This window comes from Podarcis tiliguerta (assembly GCF_965153285.1).
Source record: "Podarcis tiliguerta genome assembly, chromosome: 5".
Classification (NCBI taxonomy): domain Eukaryota; kingdom Metazoa; phylum Chordata; class Lepidosauria; order Squamata; family Lacertidae; genus Podarcis; species Podarcis tiliguerta.
Genome location: NC_139538.1, coordinates 9,675,165 through 9,699,585, shown reverse-complemented (window position 1 = coordinate 9,699,585; position 24,421 = coordinate 9,675,165). Strand labels below are relative to the sequence as shown.

Genomic DNA, 24,421 nt, shown 5'->3' with positions numbered 1-24,421 from the left:
GAAGGACTGGTTTATAAAGGCAAGTAGTAATTGTAAAAATTGTTCCCCCTCCCCTGACAAGGAACAGCAGCAGCAGCAGCAACAGCAAGAACCATGCACTTTCAAGCCAGTATATGAGTGCTTGAGGGCTTGAAACTTAAAAAATAAATAAGTGAAGACTGAGGTTCTTGGGATGAACATAATTCTGCAATTACGGTGCAGGTCTAGTTACAGTACAATAGCACACTCTGGGGATAAATATTCCCAAGGTACAGGTGGGGAATTGATGTAGACAGAGCATGACTAAATCAGTGGCCCACACAATGAGTCCTTAGCCAAGGGGAGCTTAACCTCAGGTGCCCCTGAGTTACACCTGGGGCACTGATCCCACAACAGCCTCTCACTCACTCACTTGCTGATGATGACTGGTGAGTAATCACTTTCATTTTCCCTTTACTACATCTCTCTCTCTCTCTCTCTCTCTCTCTCTCTCTCTCTCTCTTGTTACCCATGAGTTATGATAACATGTAAGCAGCTTATAGAATTCTTATCAGTAGACGCTGAACACAATGCAACAATTAACTCTTAACGACAGCCGCCTCTAACTATGAGTGACATGTCATAAATTATGTTTGAACTGGCTCCTTCCACTCTGGAGAGTCTCTCCGCCACCCAGCCAGACCTCATAAAGTTGCACTCGCAGGCTTAATCCCACTTGGACGGGTGCCCTGCCTCTCTCTCTCTCTCTCTCTCTCTCTCTCTCACACACACACACACACACACACACTCCCAGCCCCAAACTTGGGCACAGTCGCCTTTCCCAACAAGGGAACAATCTTTGTTTCTGTTACCTTATTCGGCCAAAGACCTGAACAACTAGCTATGGCATTAGCAGGGCCTGCAGGCAGGACTCTCGGCAGGCCAGCCAACCTCCAACAAACCCCTTTTTATCCTCTGGTTTCTAGGAAGAATTATGATGGCGGTGCCCTGCTGCTGATGAGTCAGATCTGTGGTGGGCCTGGAGAGAAGTCCTGTAAGTGGGGTGTACTGTAAAACAGGGGCTCCCATTCATCAAGGACCCTGTGTGTAATAAACCACAAAAAACGGGGGGGGGGAGGGGGAGGGAGGAAGAGAAGGGGGGAAGCAGCTGCAGAGAGCAGGAACAAACAACCCAGCTCATTCTTTAGGAGCCAAAAGTTTCTAATTTGCTGCTGGGCGGCTCAGCTCCCTGGCATCCTTTAGGAGCGGACAATGTCTGGCACTTGCTTGCACCCAGTTCTGCTCCTAGAAGTTCTGAGGTCCAGGGAACAGCTTTGTTTGGAACCCAAAATGTAGGCACAAGTTGAATAGAGAAAGAAAAGCACCACTCAGGGACATCAGAAAAAGTTTAAAGTTTCACTGTGTGGGGGCCCTGAATCTAGCAGACCTCCTGGGGGTAGGGGGTGAAATGGTACTTGGCCCTTGTCTCTGGAGGCAATTATAAACAAAGCATCATGTGAGCAGTGAGAGAGGAAAGGGAGTCTGATGGATGTATAAGGAAGTTTGTGGGGGGGGGGGTGAGAGAGTGACATATTCTGGAGCAGCTGAGACCACTGGGTGCTGCTTTTTTCAGGAGCAGGCTAGATATTTTCCCCAGCTTCAAATTGCACAACCAGCCATGCTCAAAATGCAAGTTTTCAAAATTTTTAAAGTGAAATACCTTGATAAAAAGCATATAGAAAAGAAAGGAGAAGAGATGGGTGTCAAAGAGTTAAGAAATATTTGATCTAGGCTTGCATTAAGGGGCCTCACAGTCAGGTTGGAAAATGTCGTGTGAGACCACCTCTCCTATAAAAGAACCCAGAAGGAAAGTGGAAATTGCAAAATAAACTGGTGCTTCTACAGTCCTTATTTTCCAGGACCAGGTTCCACACAAATTGAAAATAAATAGCCAATGGATTATATGTGATGAGTAAAGTAAAAAACCAAAACAGGATTTACCTTTGGACTGATCCACAGTGAGAGTGATTGGTAAAATTTGGAGTGAGTTAAAAAGTAATTGTAGATTTTGTTTCTTGCACCAAACTTTTCAGAAAAAGTGATTATCTCGCTTTTCACCCATCACCATGCCTCATTATTCCAATCTCAAGAGGGGGGAGAAATGCAACAGAATTCAGATTTGTTTTGATAACTGTTATTACATGAATGACCTTTAATGCCCATTTTGTGCCCCAGCCAGGTTGCACCCGGGGCAGATCCTGCCATCTCCCTATCCTTGCTATGTTACTGAAGTTAGGTATATGTTCTGCAACCGCTTAGTGATTTATAAGAGAGCAGATGGCATGAACACTAACACGGGTTGCAATTCCAGACCATTGGCTTATGTAGTCATTGTTCAGTGAAGCTCAGGATCCTGACACCTTCCCTCAGGAGAATATGTTTCTTACATGTTTTGAGGTATTGCATTGTACCCAACCCTCAAATAGTAGCTTGGATAAGGCAATTATTTTAACAGCAGGGAGGACGCTTGAAATATGCAGTAGTGTGCAGGTGCCACAAGCCCATGCCGTTGGTGGCAATGGACACCCATTTCATGCCAGCCCTTTTGTTCAGCCTAAAAAGCAGGGGCTCTTCCAGAAAGGAGGTGTGTAAAATTCCCTCCTCGATTTCACCCTCCTCCGCCACCTTTCACGGACTTTTTAGTTGGATGCACTGCCCACACAAAACTGACATCGGGGATGGCCTTTTCTTTCTCTCTGGCGAGGGAGACATTGCTGCTGTAACCACGGTTTGAGGATTAGGCCGAGAGATTAGAAAGGAATCCTTTCATTCTTGGTTTCCCAAGCAGGTGCAAGGCATTGTGGGAATGCCACAGGAAGAACTCCCCCGCTGTTCTTCACCACAGGGATGGGATAGCACAAATTCCAGGAGTTGTTCTATCACAGCCAAGCCTGGACCCAGCTGACCTCGGCGGGAGAGCAAGGGATGCTCAGCAGCATCCCCTGGGATGAGGTGCTTTGTGTGTGTGTAGATATGTGTGAGGATCCACACAACCCCCCTCCCCGGATGCATTAGGGTAGAAGGCATTCCAGTGCTTCTGGAATTCCTGCAGGTGTTTCTGAATGCAAAGGGGTCCTTTCAGAGCCTCACATCTGCATCCATCATGTGCGTTTGGGCATATGATCGGGCTGTTTGTTTGTTTGTCCGGCTGACTGAAGTGGAGTGACTGGGGCTGTTGATCGAAGGTCATCAACAGAATAGCTCTGTTCTCTGGAGTTTACTGGACCCCAACCATCCTGGATGACTCCTGACAGCCTTCTGTTTTTGGGCGGACGCTGCACAGTAGTAGCAGGATTCCTAATAAAGTTGAAAACAATTTGTCTTTTTAGTGTGACAATTGCCTTTGGGGGTGGGGGAGAATGATCTAGGCTGTGCATTAAAAAAACAAAACTATGAGGATTAATATATCATGCTATCTCATTGGCTCAATGTGGGTGACAAGATGTTTTTAAAAGATTAATTTTTAAAAAAATAATCAACCAGAGCGCTAAGTTTTCATCAACATAAGCAGCAGATTAATCTAATAAAGCACTCACAGATAATTTGGGGGAGGGTTTAATTGGCAGGGCTGAGGGGCACTTTTGGTTTTTTCCCCCAGAGACCCTCTTAGCTCCAGCACATTTTAGCATAATATGGACCGGAGAAGACAAGATCAAAAATGGATTTTCCTTTGGAGAATTATTGGCAGGGGTTTTGGTTGTCTCTCCCCACTTTTTCTTTTATGAAAATAAACTTCCTTCACGCTTCTTTCGCTATCCTCAAAATATATTGAGGTTTAGCACTATGCAGAGTTTAGCACTATGCAGAGTTATCTGACTCTTTAATTAATCACTTGATCAATCATTGAGCATACAGGCTTAAAGAGAAAAGGCCCTTTGATTGGCTGGCCATGGAAGCTGCTGGGGTATGTGTGACTCAAGCCACATCTCCCAGCTGCCTTGCTCCTCGCCTCCAGTACCACCAGCATCCTGTTTTCACTATGAAGGTCTGCTGGGCAAAGCTCTGGGATTCAAGCGCACCATCAGTACCAGCTTCTCTGAAGACCTAGTCAGCTAACACTCCCAAGAGACAGTCCCAGCACAGCAGACCCTACAATAGGGATGGGGAATCTCAGGCCCTGGGATTCTGCTGTCCGGGCAATTGGGACTCTCCCCAGGCTACAGCCCTCACTTCCCTGCCATTGCACCCATTGTTTGCCTGGTTAGAACTCTGATAGTGCTTCATGTGCAGAAGCCTGTACAAAATGAAAATTTGCATTCATTGCTCTGCCCGTATTGCCTCTATCCCCACCCACCACTGGCAAGTGGCCTCCAGAAGGCTGCTCAGTCACCGTGCAGGACACACAGCTGAGCAGCCCGTTCTTTGGGACAGCAAGTAGGAGCAACTTTAGTCAATCAGCAAAACTCTTTTCACTGCTTATTAAAAAAATAAAAATCAGTAAAAGTCATTGTTAGATTATAATTGAATCTCTCTCCCTGGTTTTGGGGAGATAGTTGTGATCAGCTGGCAGCCTGCTCTCCTGAGAGCAGAGGGATCATGCTGGGTGGGAGGCCCTATCCCACAAGGCAGTGTACATGGGGGGTTCCCAGGACCCACTGGTTTCACAGCCAGGTGGTGACCAGGCCCAGATCTATTAAACTTCAGCAAGGAGGCTGCAAAGTGTGTCCTCTAATCATGCTCCTGGGACCATGACTTGATGATGCATTGAATATGGGGAGCAAAGAATACGTGTGTGTGTGTGTGTGTATACACGTGTACAAGAATCAAAGCCCCAAATTGAAGTTTCACTTAATATGAGCAGAAAGTGTAAGCAGTAGTTTAAGGATTGGTTGCTAAATGCCCATGAATCAAGATTGCAAAGCAGATAGTAGGAGAACAGGATGATTTTGCTTGTGTTCTTCTTCCCTTCCCATCCCTTTTACCTTTTGTGCCATGCATTTTAAAACTGAAGGTCCAAAAGCAGGGACTTTTTATTTATTAATTTGTAAGCTACTATGGGGTGTAAATGCTCTGGATGAACGGATCTTCCAAACAGTGTGACTTACAGCACAAACCTAACTTGGTCTACTTGGGATTAAGTTGTGTATAGGACTCAGTGTCTTTAGAAGGTTGCTAGAAAAGGAAGTCCTCTAAATAAACTCACTTTCAGGATTTGAAAACTATCTTTCAAAGTTGAAACTTCACAACAATTTCTTTTTTGCCTTTATTTCTTAAAATACAAGCTCGTTTTATACCATTTGTTCATGTTATGAACTGATTTGAGTAGTCTGCTCTTTTGATAATGAAACATACACACTTTAAACTATTTTCCACATTTCAATCCCTGGCAGAGTGCTTCCTAATGAGCCAGAAATTGAAACTTTGCCTCCTTTGTCCTTAACACTGGAAGCAGAATCTCATAGTAATCCACTGTGGATCAATCAATTGTGGACTGAATCCACAGCAGAACAATTTAACAAGCCACCCAGAAAGAGTGAGCTGTTTTGTAGAAAGATGGGGCCCTACATTAAAATATATATACCTTACATTTAAAAGTTTGCTTTTCACAAACTGTTCGGAGTTGCTGAATGAATGATCTCCAGAATGCAAATGCAAGACACAAAATAAAATAAAACCAGGGCAAACCCAACAAATCTAATCATTTCTAGAGCTGTTATATTGCTGGCAAGCTATTAAGATTTAAATTCAAGTTGCAAATCAGATTCTCACTATTTCTATCATTGCCAAGGGAAACTTTGGTGAGCAGCCCTACATATTCTTTCCTCTTTTTTTTAATGAAGAGTTGGTGATGGAAGAGTTAAAGATACCATGAAAGGCTGTTTTTAATTTCAGCATGAGCACCACTGATGCACTCTGAAAATCCACCCTGCAATGCTGAAATCCTAAATTGCCAGTGCCCTGCACTCCACTGGAACATTTCAGTCTGCTGTTAGTGATCCTCAGCATGTGAAAGATTTGAAGGGGGAGGCGAGCTCTCCAAAGAGGGGCTGGAGCTTGGGGTCTTTGTAGCCAAGAGGCAAAACATTGTGAACCTGTGGAGAAAGAACTCAGAAACCCCCTTGAGGCACCGGGAAAGAGACAGAGACAAAAAGCCTGTTACATGCTTGCAAATCACTCCACTGCTGTTATTTTATTTACTGGGGTCCGCAGGAGGATTGTTTCACTTTGCACAATTTTTTAAAGCTTTGTGATCTGGATTCTTTTTCTTCCCTTGCACCCCGTCAGAGTGGTGGAGTACCACTTGCACCGAGAAATGTGCAGAGGAAAAAAAAGACCCCCCAAAGCTAGGGGGAAAAGGGATGAATTAGAAATTATATTAGGAAAGAGGGAACGAGGGAAAAAGAGAGAAAAGCATGCGCAGGTATCCAGGTCAACATTTTGCACCTGCTTTCAAGTTTGCAGGCTGTAGTAAAAATAACTGAAACACTTGTGAAACACTTTGGGCCAGGCTTTCAAAGGCGTGATATCCAAAATTGTTGTTTTAAACTTCAGGCTGCAGATATCTCTCCAACATGTACACGGGAAACTTTGCTATCCATGAAAGTAACATGGGAATTGATGCAAACAGACCAGGCACCCCAAAGTATGGCGGATTAACGAGTCAACAGCAGCAAACAAATTTACAGCTTCGGTTTTTTTCCCTGAGAACTACTATCCAACAAAATGTAAGCATTCTGATTCCCGCTGATGTCAGCAAGAGAGATTAAAGCTCAAGTAAGCCCCACTGAATGCAGAGGGGCTTCCTTCTGATTAAACATGCATTGGTTTGCATTGTTAGTACCAAATGCATTTTGGTTCAACTTTGGCTGGATGCTGCCCATTAATTCGTTCAATGCTGTTATATATACCGTAAAATAAATAAAAGAGAGGGCATGGTCTGGCCAGTAATAAAACACTGAAAACACATGGATTTCAATAGGAGAGAATCAGACATAGGTAATCAACAATGCTAGTGTTACTCATTGAAATTAAGAGTCGTTCAATTTCTGAGGGTCTACTCTGAGTATGACTTAGTTGGGCATCTCCCTATGTGTTTAACTCTCCCACTGAAATGGATGAGACATGGATGCATAACTTTGATAGACCATGCTCTATGTATTAAAGGTAAAGGTACCCCTGCCCGTACGGGCCAGTCTTGCCAGACTCTAGGGTTGTGCGCTCATCTCACTCTATAGGCCGGGGGCCAGTGCTGTCCGGAGACACTTCCGGGTCACGTGGCCAGTGTGACAAAGCCGCATCTGGCGAGCCAGCGCAGCACACTGAAACGCCGTTTACCTTCCCGCCAGTAAGCGGTCCCTATTTATCTACTTGCACCCGGGGGTGCTTTCGAACTGCTAGGTTGGCAGGCGCTGGGACCGAGCAACGGGAGCGCACCCCGCCGCGGGGATTTGAACCGCCAACCTGATGATCGGCAAGTCCTAGGCACTGAGGCTTTAACCCACAGTGCCACCCGTGTCCCTCGCTCTATGTATTAATAAATGTTTATTGTTTAGCACTGTGATTGAAAATTCTCAAATCGGCTAAGTGCACTTCAAGCAGCAATTCAGCACAAGGTAACCCGGGACCAAGTCCCTTTGAACTCAATGAGATTCTGGCTAGACGTGTGCATGATTATGCCTGTAGTCTGTGCTTGAAGGTTGCTAGTTTATACTTGAGCTGCCTGTCCTTGTGCCCAACTAATCAGATTAATTTGATTTGAGTTTTAAGAAAATGATCAGTCCTTTGCTCTAGCTTCTTGATTGTGGCATAGTGTCCTCAGAATGCTGTGGTTTGGGGCAGATGTGTCTTTCTTTGGAGCAGAAGGCCTAGAACAGGGATGGAGGAACCCTCATGGCCTTCCAGATTTTGTTGGACTACAATGCCCATCATCCCTGACCATGGCCATGCTGGGAATTGTAGTCCAACAACTCCAGATAGGCCTCATGTTCCTTATCCCTAGTCTATGCCTTATGAACCTATGACAACTGACTAAATTGGCAATAAGTAAGTGACACATACACTAGGAGGTCATGATTTAGAAAGTTGGTCACATAGTTCTGCGGGTGCAGATGCTGGAAAGCAGACTTCTGTGTTGAACAAGTTCTAGATTAAGGCAGTTACCAAATTCCACTGAAAGTATAACTGGAGGAAAATTGGGGTTCAGCTACTGAGGTTTTGACATTTCTGAGAGTCTCACCTCTCCTGGTAAACCAGAAATCACTGGTTGAGACAGTGTTTTAAACTGTTTTTAGTGGATTGTAGTCAGTGCTGGCCCTACTTAGAGTAGACCCATTGATGGACCTAAGTTAATTCCAGTGTGCATAATCAGTGTAGGACTGCCATTGGATACAGCTCAGAATGTTTTTAACTGTTTTTCAATTACTTAAAAAAATTTTTTTTAGTCAGTGTGTTTGCTGCCCTGAGCAGCAAGGTGGACAAGGTGGGATATTTGTTGAATTAACAGCGGCAGCAGCAGCAGCAGCAGCAACAACAACAATGCATTCTTGGGGTGGGGTGGGGGTGGGGATAGCTCAGCAATATGACATTTGCTTTGCATATAGAAGGTTCCTGGTTCAGTTCCTGGCATCTCAATCAAGTGCTAAGTGATGGGATCCCAGATAACCCCTGTTGGTCAGAAGACTACACTGGGCTAGATGCTGAGACAGTGTGGTATAGTGGTCATAGCAGGGGTCAGCAAACTTTTTCAGCAGGGGGCCGGTCCACTGTCCCTCAGACCTTGTGGGGGGCTGGACTATATTTTGAAGGGGGGGAAATGAATGAATTCCTATGCCCTACAAATAACCCAGAGATGCATTTAAAATAAAAGCACACATTCTACTCATGTAAAAACACCGGGCAGGCCCCAGAAATGCATTTTAAATAAAAGCACGCATTCTACTCATGTAAAAACACGCTGATTCCTGGACCGTCCGCTGGCCAGATTGAGAAGGCGATTGGGCCGGTTCCGGCCCCCGGGCCTTAGTTTGCCTACCCATGGGTCATAGCCTCTGACTAGGACCAGCGACACCCATGCTCAGCTTTTCACTGTGCCATGAAACTTGTTTTGCGATTTTGAGCCAGTCACTCTTTCTCAGTCTAGCCTACCTCACAGGGTTGCCGTGGGGATAAAATGGAGGTACATTGCGACTTGCATACTATGTATACTGCCTGATGGAGGATTATAATTTTAAACCCATTTCCTTGCAACATTTCCTCAACTGAACCCCTTCCCCCCTAAACACGTGGTACCTACGGTATATGTCTCCTTTCACAAAGCAGCTTTTTGTGTTTGAGTGTGTGTTTTTAATTGGGATGGAATGATTTTTTTTGGGAGGGGGGGAAACCCATCTCTCATCATGCCTCAGGTAGCGCCACCCCCTATTTTAATACTAAATACAAAGAACCCACTGGATATCCCAATCGTGTCTTTCACCTAGCCAAGCCATGCGATTTTGAATTCATACAGTGGCATTTTGACTTCTAGTTCATCTGAAAGCACTGTAAGATCTTCTTGGTTGTGTGATAGCTTTTAAAGGGCAAAGTTGAGAAGGGGCAAAGCCATTTCACTCTTGTTTTATTCCTCAGCAATAAATTACTTTAATGGTTATTGTATCCTATTGTACAATAAAATTGTGTGTGTGTGTGTATGTGTGTGGTGTTGTTGTCGTTGTCGCTGCTGCTGCTCCTGCTTTAGGCTGCAATCACTCAAGCTCAGCCATTAGAAATAGGTCAGAACTTGAGATAAAGTTGAGATAATACATATGTGCAGTGTGTGGTTTGTGGTGCAGGAGAGAAAATACCAGCAACAAGGGGGCGGGGGAATTTCAGTGGATGAAATCCCTCTCCTGGAGAAACGGGTTTACTGCGTAGCCCCCCCCCCCACTCCCTGCCCTTGTTCTCTTTTGCCTACCAACCAGTGGGGCTGGTAAGAAAAGCACTCTGCAGGGTTGGGGGGGGGGCGGCGGGAGACAGAACGGAGGAGAGAGAGGAAGAAAGAGAGAGTCGCTTGCAAACAACACAAAAATGCTGTCTTGAGACAGCTCCAACTTAGGAAGTTGAAAAGAGAACAGGTAATAAGTGTGTAAGCCTGAAAAGGTAGCTTCTTCCTCCTGGGTGACAGGTTTTCGGAGGTATTTGCAAGGTGCCTGAGCTGGTAATTAGCACCCAGAGCCAGATGCAGGAAATAGTTCTGGTCACCTCAGACACAGAATGCATAATAAGCTGAAGGGCTTGCTTTTCAATGGGTGATTGACTCCGAACAAAGGCCCCAAACAGAAGAGAGCGCAGGACTTAGAGAACGGTAACCCAAGAGCCACTGGGCTCCTTTCCCATCAGTTTGCAGGGCTCCCCACCACCACCCCGTCACTCTCTTCTGAAGGCTGATAACATATTAAACATTTTGCAAGGCAACGTTTTCTTTAGCAGAAGAAAGAGCAAGGATCTAATGCGTTAGAAAGAAACGTTTTGATGGATAAGGGAAACATATACTGTTCGCAGCCAAAGAGAAATCGTCGGTGATTTATTCCCTGCAGATACCGTCAGAAGAACTTGCTTTAAAAACAAAACAAAACTGCATTCCTTCACAGGGGGTGATTTAGGCAGAAGTCTGCAAGCCACTTGGGACCTAAGTTGATTTTGACTCCTTGATATCAAATGTTTCAATGAATTAATTCAGTTGGGACGCACTGGAGAGTCCTTTCTTTCTTTCTTTCTTTCTTTCTTTCTTTCTTTCTTTCTTTCTTTCTTTCTTTCTTTCAAAAAAAAATATCTTTTTAGTTTACAAGATTTATATAACACTTGATTGTAATGCAATCTCAAAGCAGTTTCTGAAAAGATTAGAACAAAATTATCAGTAAAAACACAGTTAAGAACAGCTATTCAACATGTTCAAAGAATGATAGAACATAAACTGAAAAACACACGCCACCATTCTACATGTTTAGGTAAAGGTAAAGGTAAACGGACCCCTGACCATTAGGTCCAATCGTGACCGACTCTGGGGTTGCGGTGCTCATCTCGCTTTATTGGCCGAGGGAGCCGGCGTACAGCTTCTGGGTCATGTGGCCAGCATGACTAAGCCGCTTCTGGCAAACCAGAGCAGCGCACGGAAACGCTGTTTACCTTTCCGCCGGAGCGGTACCTATTTATCTACTTGAACTTTGACATGCTTTCGAACTGCTAGGTTGGCAGGAGCTGGGACCCAGCAACGGGAGCTCAACCCATCGCGGGGATTCAAACCGCCGACCTTCTGATCGGCAAGTCCTAGGCTCTGTGGTTTGACCCACAGCGCCACCCGCGTCCCTTACATGTTTAGATAGGCTCTTCTAAAATGTTTTTAGTGGGTGTACAATGAATGTACCTGCCTGATCTCAATAGGCAGGGCGTTCCAAAGTGTGCTGCCACACTAAAAGATCAATTTCTTACATATGTGGAACAAGACCTATGTGGTGCCCGTACCAGTGCCGGTTCCACAGATTGAAGAGGCTGCGTGGGCATATATGGGGGGAAGCCTTTGGGCTGGTCTAGCAGGGCTCTTTTGTTTTATGTCACCTCTCTCTTGGATCAGAGACAGTGTGCCTCTGTCTACCACCTGCTGGGAACTGTGAATGGGGAGTGTTGCTTATGGTCCCTAGCTAAGGTCAGCCGAACTTCAGGGACCTGGGGAACCACCAGACCTGACCCACCAGAGGCTCTCATTGATCCAAGGTTCGTGGCAACCCTCAAATTATGGGAGGAAAGGTGAGGCATTGTAGTCCTAGCAAGAGGCAAAGCGCTGGTGGGCAGGTAACAATTGCTGAGCTGCATTCTCAAAGTACCTGTTCCCATTTCTTAGTGATGGAGCTGGATGGAGCTTTCCCTACAGCCCTTGTGAGCAACCGGAAGACTTGATAACCATCATTGTATCTGATGTACACTCATGCATACCTTTTCTATCATTTTCAGAAGTCTGTGTGGAAGTTTCTCATTTTGCAAATCTTCGATTCCTCACATTTCCCTATAAGTTTGCAATTTTTTTTAAAAAAGATCCTCATGAAAGGTTGTCAGCATTTTCTGCTAATATACATGTGTTAGAATGCAATTTTCTCCAATACGTATAAATTTGTAAGCAATTTATTTATTTATTTATTTATTTACTTACCTACCTACCTACCTACCTACCTACCTGCCCTTCACACTAAGGTTTCAGGTTAATTAAAATACAGTGTCACACAATACTTAAAACAGCTTAAGATAACTTAAAACTAATAAGTTATAAGGTGAGTTCTAAAAAGATACATCTCAAGTGTCAAAAGCCAGAGCGAACAGGTTCATCATCAGCATTTGCCAAAAACTCTGTAATGACCTCTGTCGGAACTGAGTCCCATAAATGATATAATTGTTTATGCATACTTTCTCCAGTAAATGCTTTATTTGGTTGGAGAACATCATTGCAAAATTTGGAGAAGTGCAAATTTCCAAGGATGGAAATTACAGGTGGAAAATTCCAGGGTTGCAGAATCACTGAATGCAAATTAGGCAGATTCGCCTTTAAATGCGAACTGAATTGAATTTCTCCCACCACCCTTAAGACCACCCCAAAATGCTTGTCCGCAGGCGCACTATCTGTGGCTTAGCTCTTTCATCTGAGCTGTTCCTCAGTCTTTCTGGCTGGCTTGTCCAGTGCCATTTTATTAGCACGGCATCTCCTTTGACATTCGGTGGCATGACTTCTTACGCAGTTTAAAATAAATCGCCCCCATTGCTCCCTGGCTGCCTTTCTGAGCCCTCTGCTTTCAATTAAATCCATCATCGACTTTAAAGGTATGGCCTCAATATATAGGGTTTACAATGACCCTGAAATACCTTTATCCACACCATCTGAGACTCCTTGAACAACCTTCTGTAGACTCCAGCTTGTGGTTTAAAATACCTAGACACATGGCTTTGCTGTTAGATCCTGTAGCAAAGTACAAGCATCAAGCTGTTTAAAGTCTTTCAAGGTATGACCAAGGCTCAAACTGTCCTCCGCAGTGAGAAATCAGGGGAAGCCTAAATCTCTGGAGGCATTGAATAAAAGATTTTAAAAGCCTTCTTGTGAGTTAAAGACTTCCTTGTTTCATTCCAACACACGTAGCCTTTTAATCACGTGTGTTTCTGCCAGAGCATCATCACAACTCGTACCACATTGTGGGCACACAGGAATCCTTTGCCCATTGAACTTTTGCCTTTTCATTTGTTTCTGGTTTTATTTTCTTAAAGCAGGGATACCAGCTTACATTTGATTGCCTGGAGTTTAAAGACATTTCTGGACTCAATCATGCTATAAAGAAAGCTATTGTTTTGCCCAGAAGGGCTACTCTGCAGAGATAACCAGCAATATGCCAGAGCTTCTCCAGGCCTCAGAAAGGGAGGTCGTAACAACTTCATAGAGAAAACGGCGAGCTGCGCAGATGGATCAAAGGCAGCAAATGCCACAAAGTAGCAATTTAGATCTAGGACTCTCTATCTGCAGGAAGACACAAAGACTGGAGGCCATTATCCTCTAAGGTGCCCAAGCAGTCGCCTTGCGTTCTGACCTTTCAAAAAATAAAAAAATGCCACATCAGCAATCTTCCCCAGGACTCCTCTTTAACTGTTGCAAGAAGAGATGTCACAGCTGATATACCGACTGACCAAAGGTTGCAACACTAAACACACTTACTAGGGAATAAAGCCCATTGCATCTGGCAAAACTGTTTAGGGTTCTATGGTAGGGGTGCTTCTACATGGCAGTTTATTGTAGACTCCAGGATGATAATGCAACACGTGCACATCACCGTCCTCAAAATTTCCCTCCCTATCCCACCCAGTAATAGAGATTTACTGATTCTGTTTTTTGTTTTTTTAAAAAATGGATTTTCTACAGAACTGGTAAATCCAGATTGCATGGAGGAATAATGAGATGGCATTTCAAGGAAGTTGTCATGTGTGAACTGCTCTGGGCTTTTCAGGGTTGGTTTGTTTTTACGATCAAGTGGTGTATAAATTTTAATTAATTAATGAAGATGCATGAGCAGCACTAAGTCCACAATAAGCTGCTGTGTGGAAGCACCGTCCCTCTTGGATTTGTATTTTCCTAGAGAGCATCTGCATGCTGCTCAGGCCAGAGGACAGTCCTTCAAGATTCAGGACCGCTTCGATGAAAAATGATGCCATTTATAGGAACACAGGAATCTTCCTTATATCAAGCCAGTCCGTCAACCCATCTAGCTTGATATTGTCTACACTGATTGGTAGATGCTCCCCAGAGTTTCAGATACAAACTACCTACCAGGAGAAGGCAGGGAGTGAACTGGGGGTCAGGGTAGTTATCCCTACTGCTGTGACATGATGTGCTTCTCCTGCAAGCTGGCTTGAAGATCCTGATCTGACAGGTGGCAAGATGGGATGTCAATGGAAACATAAAAGGTAAAGGTAAAGGTACCCCTGCCCGTAGGGGCCAGTCGTGTCCGACTCTGGGGTTGCGCGCCCATCTCGCTTAAGAGGCCGGGGGCCAGCGCTGTACGAGGACACTTCTGGGTCACGTGGCCAGTGTGACAAGCTGCATCTGGCGAGCCAGCGCAGCACACGGAACGCCGTTTACCTTCCCGCTAGTGAGCGGTCCCTATTTATCTACTTGCACCCAAGGGTGCTTTCGAACTGCTAGGTTGGCAGGCGCTGGGACCGAGCAACGGGAGTGCACCCCGCCGCAGGGATTCAAACCGCCGACCTGACGATCGGCAAGTCCTAGGCGCTGAGGTTTTACCCACAGTGCCACCCGCGTCCCTTCAATGGAAACATAAGCACAAACAAATTGTTTTATCAAGCTAGATGCTATCCAAAGCTACAAAGACAGGCCCAGTCTAAAATTTAGTACATGGTGAAAGACTAAACACGGAAGAGGTGGAGCCCAAGTCTTGCTCAACTCTCCTCCGTTGCTCCTCTCTCTCCTTCCTCTCACTTTAGTCCTTCATGAGATCTGATCTCTTTGGCCTAACATTGATCCTGCTACCCCAACTATGCATGTGTGAAATGGAACTGCAGCCCCCAGGATCCCTGGCAGGAGAAGCCATGACCAATTCAGGTTTATAGCACAGACAAAACTTAAGTTCATTTATTTTTAAAATAGACGGGAGATCCTTAGAATTCTGATAGCTGCGCCAGAGCCTATTGCTCAAGCCTAGATTCCTGCTATTAATAGCTGGTTTCCAGATCCCTTTAATAATAAAGGAACTCCAGCGGATGAAAAACTGATCTCTCTCTCCTCACTTAAATTTAATCTGCCATTCTTTGCCAGCAGCACACATAGCTGAGAGGGTCAGGGAATCATTGTGAGAGTGGAAAAAACACAATTAATTTGGTATCAAAAGGTAATAGGATAAGGCCTCGGAAACTCTTGCCTATTGTTCTGTAGAATTAACTTCTGTAGGTCAGATGCCGCTGGTCACTGACCTCAAACTAAACAAGATATGAACAGGCTGGTTACAAAAAAAGAAATGAGTGCTTTTTATTGATCCCAGCCTGACTTCTGTAAGGGAGGTGTCTTTATCTCTCCTTCCTTCCTTCCTCCCTTCCTCCCTCCCTTTTCCTAAAGGATAGCCAAACAAAAAACATTTCACATTTGACATATAACTACATATAATTTCAACCATTTGTTGTACGAAAGGCACCCAACTTTTGATGTGTAATCTTTCAGCTCATCTTCTACCCCTTTCAGGTGCTACCTAAAGCCATTCCCCCCCCCCCCCAACACTTGAACTCTGGAGGGGTATATAATGATCGACCCATTTCTGAGGACCTTGTACCACCTGGCCACAATTATATTCACAAGAAGAAGGCAAGAGCAGGCAGGGGAACTCCCTTGAGGTACCTGCAGGGTTCTTTTTTTCTTCTTTTTCTTCTCTCTTTTTCTTTCGGGTCTGTGTTTTTCTTTAGATTAGGTTTTTTTATATTAGTTTTTAAAGGTTTCTGATATTAATCTTTGAATTCTTTTTCGAACACTAATAAAAAATATTTTTAAAAAACAGATACCTGCAGGGTGACTTGAATGATTTCAATATGCTAAACCTGCAACTGTACATACACTTATTGGGAGTAATTGGGACATTTTTCTGAGCAAACATTGCCTAATTCAGGGGTGCCCAAACTTTTTTTCAAAGAGGGCCAGATTTGATAAAGTGAACATGTGTGAGGGCCGACCAAAGTTGTTGAGCTTTTTAAAGGATTTTACCCCAGGACATATCCTGCCAGGGGCCAGATTAAATTGACCAGAGGGCCAGATTAGGCCCCCGAGATGGACTTTGGACATGCCTGGCCTAATTTCACATGCACCCACTTGACTGCTTTGGTCTGAGGAAGTAGCCCTGTTACAGGAGCCATGAGTTCTGCAGCTGTACAAAATCAATCTTTTCTTCAAATGGCCCCTAAACCTCGGAACTCCCTGCCTACTGAGTTCAGGCAGGCCCCTTCAATATACTCTTTTTGGCGCCTGCTTGAAACATTTTTGCTTTGGCAAGGCTATCCTTGCCAAATGTAGGTGTTGACGTTGTTTCAATCTCTTTTGCTGTTAATTTTAATGATTTCCAAATGCTCCTCATTGTTTTGAACTTTTTTTTTATCGATAATGTTAATATTTCTCATAAACCGCATAGAGGCTTTCCTGCAATCAAGGCATTTAAATGCATGAAATAACAATGCACTGCCTAATTTTGGGTGGGTGAAAACCTCGTGAAATGGACTCCAGACATGTCACGTCTGAGCACAACTGATTGATATTGTGCCCATAGAAGGGGCTCCAAGACTTGATCAAGGACCCTCATAGGCCAGACTTCCTCAACCAGATATTTTGGGCCACCACTCCCATTGCCCTGCTTTGTTGGAGTTATCACAGGCTGAAGTTGCCAACCAGTCTAGTCGCAAGCCTGGCACTAGGGAGGGTAGTGGATTACCCGGGACGAGCCTCAGAACTTGGAGAGGTAGAATTTCCAGGCATTCTGAAGCTATGCAAGCAAAAACCCCAACTCATTTCCCCCCCAGAAACAAATAAATGGATATTTGGGGAAAATGTGAAATATATATACTACAATACGTATTTTCTTATTGAACCCAAACACATTTTTAATGCTTTAAGGACATGAAGCTGCTTTAGGAACCACCCTGAGCGCGCGCCCCCTTCCAAACCTGTGGCATATAAATTTCATTAAATGAATGAATGAATGAATGAATGTATAGCTGTCACATCAACTTCAGAACTGGAACACTGGTGCAAGCACAGGAAGTTCTCTGTCCCGCAACAGGCTGTGGGTCCACCTTGCTCAATATTGTCTACACCGATTGGCACGAAGGCAGCAGAGCTCCAGAGCCAGTTTGGTGTAGTGGTTAAAAGCAGTAGACTTGTAATTTGGTGAACCGGGTTTGATTCCCTGTTCCTCCACATGCAGGTGCTGGGTGACCTTGGGCTAGTCACACTTCTCTGAAGTCTCTCAGCCCCACTCACCTCACAGAGTGTTTGTTGTGGGGAGGAAGGGAAAGGGAAAGGAGATTGTTAGCTGCTTTGAGACTCCTTAGGGTAGTGATGATGCGGGATATCAAATCCAAACTCTTCTTCTTCTTCTCTAACGTGTGAAGAGCAGAGAGGGCAACGAGAGGTGGGTCAGGGGCAGTAAGCAGTGGTAATGTGAGGAGGGAATGAGTGACTGAATGGGTCCATATTTCCTTCTGGAGCAGCCTTCCAGGGGCCACAAGCCAGTGGCAAGCGGGGCAAGCGGCAAAAAGGGGAGGAGCAATGAATGCAAATTTCACTTTTGTAGTATAGGCTAGTTTCTACATATGCTCATGCACCCCCTCCCTCCCCAAAACTTCCATCCAGGCAGGCAACAGGCATTATTAGAGATCAAGGAGAAATTTCAGGCAGACAACACCATTTGGGCTGCTTAACAGGGCCACGGAGGCATGTGGCTTGGGGAGCATTCCAAGGGCCAGGTGGAGAGACACAGAGGGCATTTCATCCCCAGGCTTGAGAGGCCACATCCCTGGAATAGGGTTTTAATATCACCAATATTAAAGAAGAGAAGAGGACTCAAGAAGACCCTGATGTTGGGAAAGATGGAGGGCACAAGGAGAAGGGGACGACAGAGGACAAGATGGTTGGACAGTGTTCACGAAGCTACCAGCATGAGTTTGACCAAACTGTGGGAGGCAGTGGAAGACAGGAGTGCCTGGCGTGCTCTGGTCCATGGGGTCACGAAGAGTCGGACACGACTAAATGACTAAACAACAACAAAATCACCAATATCAAGATGTGGGATGCCATTTGAACAGTCTGCCTAAAGCATGAAAATATATTGAGTTGTCTCTGCATGCACACCCAAATGTGCCTGTGAGTGTGTGCGTGTGCATGTATACACACAACAACAACATTTACTATTTAAATACCTCCCATCTGATTGGGTTGCCCCAGCCACTCTGGGTGGCTTCCAACACACACATATATAAATTGAATTCAATAGCTGAGAGCCTTTCAGGGTGCCAGAATCAACTGCTTGAGGCACTGATTTATTCTACCCAATAATTGAGCTGGCCCTGGCATTTTCTACTTGAGCAGGGACTTGACACCAGGTCTTCTCAGTCCAGCTCTGCTTCTCTAACCACCGATTTGGCTGTTAACGTGGATTCAGAAGGCCAATTGATTTATTCTTGCAATGCCTAATTCATGCCAGATTTAAGGAATGGTCACCTTGCATCTTCAGAGCCTACGTATCTTATACTTGGCATGGGATCATTTTCATTAAACACGTTGCGACGACAGGGCTTTGCTTGGTTCTTATTACAGCTGGGTCTTCCTCAGCACGCTGAGTTTCACATCACTGTGGAGACACCCAAAGCCTCAGTGTTTGAACACATACTCAGGGTCATGATGATATCCACGATAAGCTTAACGTCTGTGCCAAATGTTTGGAAAGGGTTCACCTGCTTCTCTGAAGGCATCCAGGTGCAAAGGCAGGTATTTGTGGACTAGGAACAGGCTAAACATGCACGCCTACATGTGTACACAGTGTTGATGAATAGCACATCAGAGGAAGGTGGCACAAAGGCAGCGATATGGCAGGAGAACTTCTCCTGATTTTTTTAGAATAAAAACTGCCCTTCCAAATATTCCTTGATTTTCGAAGAGTTCCCCTTCAGTTTCCTATCCTCTTTGTTACTGCTGCGCAGTCTTTGAGTGAGTCACTAACGGCAGCTGCAGAAGCCTTGATCAAACCACCAGGGCCAACCCAGATCCTATTACCCCCTCTCTTTCGTCACTGCCAAAGTGATCCAGCAAGTTTGTGGGATTATTGTAAAGCCAGAGAGCAATGGCGCTAGGAACACTTTCAGTTTGCAAGTCTGGGAGAGTTTTCACAGGTGACAATAAAAGCATCTTTGATGGGTATGATCCATTCCCCTAAGGGCATAGCCATGTAGGACTTACACAAGTCAGGCCATTGTCTACACTGACTGACAGCAGGGTTGTCTCTAGGGTTTCAGGTGTAAGTAACTCCCAGTGAGATGGTTGGACAACTCCCGACGAGATGGTTGGACAGTGTTCTTGAAGCTACCAGCATGAGTTTGACCAAACTGCGGGAGGCGGTGGAAGACAGGAGTGCCTGGTGTGCTCTGGTCCATGGGGTCACGAAGAGTCGGACACGACTAAATGACTAAACAAGAACAACAACTCCCAGCCCTACCTGAAGATGCTCAGGATTGAACCTGGGACCTTCTGCATGCAAAGCAGATGTTCTACCACCAAGCTACAGCCCTTCCCTGTTTGAGCATGTTTGAGCACAGGAGAAGTGATCCTCACAGGAATCGGCACAACCCTCTTCCTTCTCCGGCTTCACTGTACAGTGGCCTTTACTCAGAACAGAATATCCCCTATCCTTCTCAACTCCTGGCTAGGTAAAGGTAAAGGGACCCCTGACCATTAGGTCCAGTCGTGACCGACTCTGGGGTTGCGGCGCTCATCTCGCTTTATTGGCCAAGGGAGCCGGCGTACAGCTTCCAGGTCATGTGGCCAGCATGACTAAGCCGCTTCTAGCGAACCAGAGCAGTGCATGGAAACACCGTTTACCTTCCCGCCGGAGCGGTACCTATTTATCTACTTGCACTTTGATGTGCTTTTGAACTGCTAGGTTGGCGGGAGCAGGGACCAAGCAATGGGAGCTCACTCCATCACGGGGATTCGAACCGCCAACCTTCTGATCAGCAAGTCCTAGACTCTGTGGTTTAACCCACAGCGCCATCCGCAACCCAACTCCTGGCTACTTGCCTGCAAATTACCCATTCCTGTGTAGGGTGCGAGACCTTCTCCTAGGTCTTCCCACGTCTTTTTCAGAAAGAATATGTTCACACTGCATTTTGTGCCTGTCTCCCCTTTCTCTTTTTCATCGCCACTCTTTACCAACACGTCAGCATAAGTAAATCTACAAGAGCAGCTTTGCAAAGATGTGCTCTGTTTGAGGGTCAAAAGGTCAGCACACAGAGGTGAAAAAGAAGAAATAATTTGCATGATTTCCTTAACTGTGGGAGATCTTTTGTGTGTTGGGCAAATTCCCCCAAGGTGTCCCCTGTTGAGAAGATTTGTAGAAGAAATCTTTGGTAAGGTCCACCCCCCACCCCACCCCGTTTCTTTGAGAATCCGTAGAATTCAAATTAGGCAAACCCCCCTTCCAAATTCATCATTTAAACAGCTACACAAAATAGATTAAGGGTGACTCAAATTGGTCCCTGAGGTCTGGTTTACACAACAGAGGGTAGCTGGAATGATTTTTTTTTTTTTTGTCAAACTTAAAAATCAGATGCATTTTCCAGATTTTGAAATCCAGATTTTTGATGTCAGAAATTTTGAACTGAAATTTAACATGAAAAGCCCAAATCTCTTTTAACTGGTTTCTACAAATGAATGAAAGAACATACAAGCAAACAAACAAACAAACAAACAAACAAACAAACAAACAAACAAAGTCTATTGTGCTAGCTGCTGGATGCTGATTCAGAATGCCCTTCTTCTGTCAGAAACTCAACATTTGATGCCATCTCATATGTAGCAGTCAGTATTTAACAATATCATAAAATACTGGCTGCTATAGATCAGATGGTGACAAATGCTGCTGCTGAAGCTTGAATATTGTCCAAGTATTCACACCACTAGAAAACCTACCCTTGCCATGTTGCTTTAGATATCTACTTTAAAGTGTTTCTCATTTCAGCAAAGCCTATCCACATGGGTAATTTAGCTACGTATGCTTGTTTTCTGATCTGTGCTATGGGTAATTTTATTTTGTTTTATGTACATTGATGCAAAACTTTGTTTTTATTATGTAGTTTAGACATTTTTCAAAATAAATAAAAATGCTATACTTGAACAAACATCTTTAAAAAATAGAATGTGATTTTGCTTTATGCAGCTACATGGTTATGAAAAGGGAGACATTTAAAACTTCATGTGCACTCACATAAATACAAATAGACCAGGGCAGATTGTTCCAGCCGCTTTGGCAAACCTGCGAGTGGAAACTAAAGGCTGCCTATTTTGTCATCTTCCCAGATCAATTGTTGGGCCTGAAGTAGCTGCTATAGACTTTGGATAAATTCCCAAACCTTCAGCTGCACGTAACAGGACTTCAGAAAAACCATCAACGCGTCACTAAATATAACACTGCAATTTATTTTGGGTGTTGATAGCTCCTTCAGCTTAGCTGGCTGGCTCATCCAAGCTTTCTGTAACAATTCAGCGTTAGAAAACTGATTCATGCATTTGTTGCCACTGGGAGAAAACCAACGCTCTTCTTATTCATTCAGATCTGGGTAGCAACTGGAAAACCAGCTCACTCCTCAGTAATACTATAATTCCTTCCCTTTATGATTCTTTACCAGAAAACATCCCCCGGGTCTCATTCATAAAGTCCAGTTGTGAGGCAAGAAATGTCAGGAGTGTACACTTAAAGAGTAGGCGGAGAAAACAGAACAGAGCATTGTAGCTTTGTAAGAACAGCTAAGCGTTTCCTCTGGAGTTGTTTTCAGTGCCTTTGTCAGCTGATTACATGGTCTTTTATAATTTCTCATCTACGGAATAGAGCTATTTGCTTGTGGATTATTTGAAAGACACAGCCTAACGCACAAGAAAAACAATTTTTTAAAAAGTGAAGTGATTTCGTTGATTACATCAAACTTTGGTTAAATGATTTTTTTCAGGGCATGTGCTTTAACGGAGTGTTTCTATCTGGAGGTGGGATGGAAACCTTGCCTTTTTGTGAGTTTCTTTTTGCCACAAATCCACAGTTTGAGATTTAATTGTGTGGATTTGGTTTGCCAAAGGACTCCAGTGGTTCATTTCATGCCTAGGTATGACATAGAGTTGCTCGCAGCCATATTGCACCTGAAATGAAATTTCGAGGTGAATGCAAGCAATTCCTGTTCAGGTGGAACATTTGAGGAATTTCAAGAGGAGGAGGAAGAATTCTGATAACAGCAGCAAAATCGCCCAGTACAATTTTGAACAGTGCCGTGTTGAAAATTCGTCCTGAAAACTTATCTCACCATTCTCCATCAACGAATGAGACAAGAAATTGCATTCAAAAATTAGGGAAAGGGAGAGAGAGAGAAATAGATGAGCTCCTCAAGGATGGGGTGCAGGGTCTCTGCCACATCTACCTTACTTTTGAGGTGTCTGATGGGTGTGGTATTTCCTTTATTTCATTCTACAAATCATCTCACCAGTGGTTTGCACACGGAAGCTTTCCTGGGTGATAGGCCAGGGAAATTACCATCATAAAGTTAACTTCTCTGATGGGACTATTTCAGATCAATAGCCTGGGCAGCCATGGTTGAGGCTGCAGTCCTACGCCCCGCTTACTTGGGAGTTTGTGCCACTGAACTGAACAGAGCTCACTTATAAGACTGCTCTGGCAAGATCTTAAAAACGACTCTAGTGCTGGAGGGCACTTCTATAGCACCATCCATAAAGTATGCCACTGTTTTTAGAATTATCTATTTATTTATTTATTTTTATATACAGCCCTTCATCTGAGGATCTCACGGCTGTTCACAGGCTAAAATACAGAACAAAACCACAAAGTACATAATAAGAACAAGAACAAAACAACCCCCGCTCCCACCTTATCACACGGTTGCCCCCTTGTTAAATCCTTTTCTTGTCAAAACATTGCTGTCCCCTCTTGGTGAGTGATATCCTCTATGGATGCTGTCTATTCTACTCTACTCTACTTTTTATTTTATTTTTAAGGCAAGCAGTCATGTGTTCATCACAAGTCTACCCCGGTGCAGCATGGCTGACATTTCCCTCATTCATTATCTGAGGACTGGATTTCACAGCACAGGCTGTTGATAAGGATGAACATGGATATAGTCTTGAAGCGAAATTGCAGACTTTCAAATAATTTTATGAAAGGGGATTTAGCATTGAAAGGTGGCTATACTCTATGCTAAATAGTCCATAATAGTTCCTGAGCACAGCTCAACACCAACTTGATTCTCCCCTCCATTCATGAAATATTTCCTAGGACATGCTGAATATTTCCACAGAGGCTGAATATTTCCATACGGACCCATTGTGAAACATTTGGACTACCAACGGCATAGGCCAGATTTCATACTAAATGAGCAACTTGAAGTTTACCAGATTTAAATATATAAATTGTGCCTGGCATTGAGTTGTGCTCATCTTTCAAAGAGACAGGGATGCAAGCAGGAAACTTTCCCACATAAATATTAAAAGCAATTTCAAAAAAGCACAACAAAATCAGTGCCTTTTCTTAAAAAGCAGAACTAATCTAGCTCTGTAAAATGATTCAGTCAAATTTAAATCCCCCCAGCAGAATATTGAGTGACTGCACACTCAACTAATGAAACACAAGGTCGGGGGATTACATTGTAGGAACAACTCTCTGTGCCTAATCATGCCCGGAGGCCAGGATGTAAGAGGCCAACTACTTCTGAAAGCTGATGAACCTCTTTGATAGCATCCCATTCCTTCTCTTGCCTGGGCAGTCTTTTTGCACTTTCTGATCACTAGGGCTAACGTAAATAAACAATAGCTTCAGTTTCACGGACTGGAGCTAAGTATGTATGACAGTGAATAGAAAAATCTGGGATTTGGGTCCACCACTCTTACACCGACTTCTGTCCAGCTTCGAGGTAGCGGGGAAGGTAGAATTAGGCACTGATTCTATCCTATCATATCATTAGTGTCTAATTAATGCATATGTGAAGGGTGTGACCCTTGGCAGATGTAATTGTCCAGCATTTTGGAGCTTGAGTGAACATGGAAGGTCCTTAACTCAACATGTTAAACCAAATAGTTGGTTGGCACCGAGCAAAACTCCACAGGGAGAGCATTTCTTTGGAAGGATATGATCTTGAAAAGCAG

The 24,421-nt window shown here is 44.3% G+C and overlaps 1 protein-coding gene across 1 annotated transcript in view; it reads left to right on the top strand.

The window, feature by feature from the left end:
* The window catches only part of LOC310678420 (uncharacterized protein), a 456,546-nt gene that overhangs the window by 424,108 nt on the left and 8,017 nt on the right, over positions 1 to 24,421 (top strand). Inside the window, exon 12 of the mRNA XM_083442374.1 lies at positions 945 to 1,012. Within this exon, the coding sequence (XP_083298500.1) occupies positions 945 to 1,012 (68 nt within the window). The remainder of the gene's footprint in view (positions 1 to 944; positions 1,013 to 24,421) is intronic.